Source organism: Calonectris borealis, chromosome 1 (assembly GCF_964195595.1).
Source record: "Calonectris borealis chromosome 1, bCalBor7.hap1.2, whole genome shotgun sequence".
In the NCBI taxonomy this organism is placed as follows: Eukaryota; Metazoa; Chordata; class Aves; order Procellariiformes; family Procellariidae; genus Calonectris; species Calonectris borealis.
The window spans coordinates 38178407-38183965 of NC_134312.1; the positions used below are offsets into that span (position 1 = coordinate 38178407).

The 5559-nt window shown below is 36.6% G+C and overlaps 1 protein-coding gene across 1 annotated transcript in view; it reads left to right on the forward strand.

Moving 5' to 3' along the window:
* The window catches only part of RASSF3 (Ras association domain family member 3), a 52474-nt gene extending 48628 nt beyond the window's left edge, over window positions 1-3846 (forward strand). Inside the window, exons 3-5 of the mRNA XM_075149028.1 lie at window positions 440-707; window positions 1783-1898; window positions 2270-3846. Coding sequence (XP_075005129.1) covers window positions 440-707; window positions 1783-1898; window positions 2270-2419 — 534 coding nt within the window. The 3' untranslated portion in view covers window positions 2420-3846. The remainder of the gene's footprint in view (window positions 1-439; window positions 708-1782; window positions 1899-2269) is intronic.
* The last annotated feature ends 1713 nt before the right edge of the window (window positions 3847-5559 follow it).

Here is a 5559-nt window from a genome sequence, read left to right on the forward strand (position 1 = left end):
GTAGGCTAATTTGACAAGCACAGCTAATATGTGGGAGATATTTGTAATAATTTCTGTATTTGTGCCTAAAATCTGTTGTTAAAGATGCGTGTTAGTGTTATAGTCTAGTTAATAGTGTTAGTCTATTTCACTTCATAGTTCTTTCCTAATGTGAAAATGTATCACTAGTTTGTAGTACCTTTTGCTTGATGAGATCCTAATACTCTCAGAATTCAGTAGTTATAATTAAGAAAAAATTAATATTCAGCAGAAATACCAGAAAGAATAAATGTCTGAATTATTGAAACGATATCCTTCCTATGAGATGTCACGTGTTACAGTGGCATTTAAATTGTGTTCCATAGTTCCAACTATGACCATTTTAATCTGCCTAATCCACTAATATGTCACAACTGGTCATTACTAATTTTAACAGTTCAATACTTTCCTCCTGATGCAGAATGCGAATGGGATTTACACTGGCTTCATCAAAGTTCAGATGGAACTATGCAGACCGATCACTGTGCAGTCTTCCCAGAGCCAGGGGAGGTGTGCTCACAGCAATAATGAAACTGCTTTTTACTTGCCGGATGGCTGCGTGAATACCCTTCACATCAGCAGCACCAACACTGTTCGTGAAGTTATTGAGGCCTTGCTCAAAAAGTTTTTTGTGGCTGACAACCCTGCAAAGTTTGCACTTTATAAACGCTGTCACAAAGAAGACCAAGGTATAAGTTAGGCTTGTGGCATTTTGGTAGTTACGGGGGTTTGGGGAGGGAGTTGTACTATAGGAATACTTGAAATAAGCAGGGTGGAAGATAAATGGAGGTGACAATCTTGCTCTCTCTCGTCTTTTTTTTCTTTGTGAAAAGTAGCAACGTGTAAGAGAGTCAGTGATTTGGGGATATTTCGGGGTAATTCACAAAAGACACGAGAACCCACTAAACGATCTACACATATCTCCTGTGCCTTGCAGTCCATTATATTTTATTTAAGAGGACCCTTATCAGGCTCTGAATTTCAGATAGCCTGATATACTGCAGATTTGTGAGATTAAATTACAGGATGGACTTTTAAAAAGAGAAACCATGGTGTCTATGATACCTGAAGTCCTTGCATTGACAGAGAGCTGTTGAGGTGACGAGCATTATGGGTGCATGCACTGTGTTCATGTGTGTTAGTGCACACAGCTCTCCCAGGGCACTGACTGCTGTTAGAAGTATATTGTGTTTGGAAGTACCAGAAGATGCAGAAGGTATTTTTGGTGAAAAGTGCGTTTTGCCAACATTGTGTTCTTGCACTTAGAATCTGCCTTCTTCCATGGACATTGAGAGCAGTTTCAGGAGCTCAGATGTTTCTGGCTGTCAGTCACACCAACCGTGTCAGGCAGGCAGATTTGTCTCTTAGACTTTGTGTATGAGATCTTATGTGGAAAAGGTATCAGAATGGTGATACCACAGCTCTGATGTCTTAAATGCTTAGTTATAGCAACAGACCTGTGTTGTATTTTTTTCTTGTGTTTTTTTCCCCTGCATGTATTCTGTGGTGACTAGAGGCTATTTCATTCCTATGTGAATGTAGTGTTGCACTGTTACCATCAGTCCTTTGCTCAGCTTCTCCCTAAAACTCATTTGCTCAAAACCAGTATGTAGACTAATATGTAGACAATATGTAGAACGTGTAAATTTTGTGGCCACACATGCATATCCCTGAAATTTTCTAACATTAGCTAGCGTTAATCATTCAAAGCACTTGAAACATCATTAGTAAAGATGATAATTACTGTAATTTCTTCTCCTGCAGTTTATACATGCAAGCTGTCAGACCGAGAACATCCCCTCTACCTGCGTTTGGTGGCAGGCCCCAGAACAGAAATGCTCAGTTTTGTTCTACGTGAACATGAAACTGGAGAAGTTATGGTATGTTACACTCATGCTGGTTTTATGTGTTTGTTTAACTTCATGGATGAGTAGGCTTCTGTTTGATCTGTGCTGACAAGAAGATCCATTTTTTGGAAGATTTTTTTTTTTTTCTTGTTGTGTTTACTTTGTGCTTTTTGTAAACATTTCATTTGTGGTTAGACTGACCTGTTGTTACTTGCAGAACAAAAAACAGTTTAAAAGAGTAAAATGTTTTCAGATCCCTAAGATTTGCATGAAGGGTGCCCCGGTACTGTTTCAGTTTGAAATTGTTTTGAGTGTCTGAGGTTTTGTTTAAAAATACTGTATATATAAGTTATTGTCTATTTTCTGTTCATCTCATCCATCCTTTTCTCTTTTTCTCTTTCCAGTGGGAAGCTTTTAGTATTCCTGAACTGCAAAACTTCTTGCGTATACTGGACAAAGAAGAAAATGAGCAACTGCAAATCTTAAAGAAGCGTTACGCAGCTTACAGAGACAAACTTGAAGAAGCCCTTGGTGGGGTGTGGAAACCTGGTTAAAAGGGGGCCAAAGGACACTCAGGAAAAATGCACGCTACCAAATGTCAGTATAGCATGCCAAACCCAACGTACAAAGAGCAGCAGAGAGTAGCTTTCTTTATTCGGAAGACTGTTTTGTGATGCCAGGGTACCTGAATTTTGCTATAGACTTAGTTCCATAAGCCAGGTCACTTAGCATCTTGCACCCACAAGTAAGGGATTCTGCATGTTTGTACATCAGTTTGCAACCCTCTGTGTGCCTAGAGAGTTTTCCAAGTTATCTTGGTGCAAGCTGTGAAACTGTAATCAATTTTCTAGGATGCTATGAAATAAGATTTTATTTTTTTTCTTCTTTGCTTTAATGGTAGCTTTACAAGTAAGGATGTGCAAATTGATGGGTTAAAAAATGAATAAAACCATCTGGACAAGAATTAGTTGGAGCACTATCTTTGAGATGAAATTGATTTGCACTACCTTTCTGTTTTCAAATAGTTACTGTATAATTTGTGAGAGAACTGTTATAGATGGAAAGCATATGAGATCTTGTGGTTTGTTCTGTGAAATTTGTGGAAGGCTTTATAATGGTCTTTCTGGAGAAGGTAAAGAGAAAGTTGAAAAGAAGGTAAGAGTTGAGGGAGGAGAACTCTAACAGCTGACGGAGGAGGACTGGTTTTAAATGGAAATAGTATTTATACAGAGGAAAGTTAAAATACTAATTCTACAAGATTAAAGTTTTAGGATGTTGTTATATTGTGAATAAGTTTTATGGTTTTTTAACTGCATAAATCCACACTGGAAGAGAAATAAAGATAATAGAAATAATGGGAAGGAATGGGAGGCAAAAGCTAAACAAGAATGGAAATGGAGCTGCACATACAAGTCATTATTGGAGAAGCTGGTTCCATAAATGTGTAATGGGTGTTTGAAAAGTGCAGCAAAGCTAAAAGGTGGCTGCTTACTTGAATTCTGGAAGTGGACAATGTCTCAGATAACTCTGTGAGAAATGCCCATCTAGCAAGTGTTTAGACATAAGCTATAACTACAGATGCATTTGGTCTTTATTGTAAATCAGATCTTTCTCTGGCTCAGCGATCCATTTTTAGTCTGGATAATTTTGAATTATCATATCTGAAAGACAAAAATAGCTTCCTCTGCTTCTTCGTTTGTTAAAGGCTCAGTCAGGCAAAGAAAGTAGAATTCCTTATTCATGTTTCCAGCTTAGTAGAAAATTAACATTTATTGGCTGTGTTGGTGACTGAGCTTAGTAACTCTTGCTTTTAGTAATTCCGAAGTTTTTTTCCTTATGGTTTTTAAATTCTTAATTGAAAAACCGATTACCAAATTCTGCGGACTGCTGATTTACTTGATTTAAAAATAGGAAAAATGTAGCAAGAAAACTTTTTACTTTACTGTAAATATAATTTTCGTTCTTTCAGAGTTATTTATCTAAAAAAGCACGTTCAAAAGAAACCAAAGAAGTGGGTGTGCAATAGAAGCATGAGGCAGATTTGAGTAACTGATACTTTAGTCATTATCATGCCAGAGAGGAAATGAGTTATATATTGGGGACGGGGGAGGGGGACGGGCTGTGAGGGGAGGGTGGAGGAGTGCTAACGATTTAAGAGCAGCAGAAGTTGGTGGGGTTTTTTCCCCTCCACTCTTAGGGTGTTCGTTTTAAATTCCCAAGGAATTGTTAAAACTTTGGTGACATCTAATGGATACTGTGTGAAACTCCAAGATGCTTCTGTTCTTCCCCTTAATTTGATGTAATTGTGCCTTTGTTTCCTTTCCTTAGTAGGACTTTTTTTTTTAACTCTTCACAGGTTTTTTTGGTAAAAAAAAAAATTTGCAAACTTAATGAGACAATCATAATGTTTTAAAGTGTTAAGAGAAATTAAGAGTAGGACTAACTATAAAGTATATATAAGGCATATCTTGTTTGTTTTTTAATTTCACATGTAACATTGTAGTGCATGTGTGAGTTAGTAACATTATCCTCAAGTGAGACACTTTATAATGGTTCAGGGAATGCTTTTATGTTTTGTTACTATTTGTTTTTCTATGAATGCAGCAGCATGTCGGTGGGTATCTGTTAACATCTCTTTATTTATGTATCTGCCCATAACTATGTAACTATTACATAATCGCTGTCAACATTGAACCATTTGTTGTTCAGATTTAAACACTGTTTGAGTCTAAAAGTGGAGTATAAAAATATGTGAATTTTATTTTTACTTGAACGAAACTACCAGTCTTTTAAGTGGGCGCATCTGTATTTACTTTAGCCAAAAACCTCAATCAGTGTTGTATGCACTATGAGTCTTGATTTGGGGTGAAGGGGGTGGGGGTGGGGGACCAAAATAAACTTATATTTTAATTTTGTCTTAGTCCACCGTTAATTATTGTAAGATGTCGTGTGTGGGGTTAACTTTTTCTTTTTTTTTTTTTTTTTTACACACTGGCAATTACAACAGCTTTAATTTAAAAGAAATGGTCATGCCTAGTCAGTTTTTCTCTTTTTTAATTTTAGCATCAAATTGAACTGTCAAAGCTTTTGTTGTAAAACTGTTTTCATTTCATTATATGATGGTACCAGAAAGATTAAATGATATGGGCTGGGGGGGAGGGGGAATGCAGGGAAACATGAAAATGTATGTCTTTAAAAACAAACATTTAAACTATTTATAATTTTGACAAGCTTATTTTTATTTTTGTAGGGAAGTTTTTATTCCCCTTAAAGTTATTACTGAAATAGCAAAAAAGTGATGGTTCCATTATTAAAGTTGGCAATACTTAGTTATGTGATGTGTGTTTATTTTTTTTTTCGTTACCTGAAGCTCGTTGTGATCACTTTGATGCCGAATGAAACTTCCTCGTAGCAATAAATCGTGTGGGGAGATGCGGTTTGCCTTAAGCATAAATTAAGGTTTGCCTGGAACAACAGATGCATTTCAGTGTACGTGTGCCAGTCACACTGGTATATGTATTTTAATTTTGCTTCCTGATTTTGGTGAGGAGTAACACAGAAAAACTAAAACCAATCGATTTTCTCAAATACAACAAGAAAAAAAATCCCAATACTTTGAATTTTACACACATACTTTGAAATTTACCATTTTCTTTCCCACTTTTACCTCACACTCGGCCCCGCCCGAGGGGCG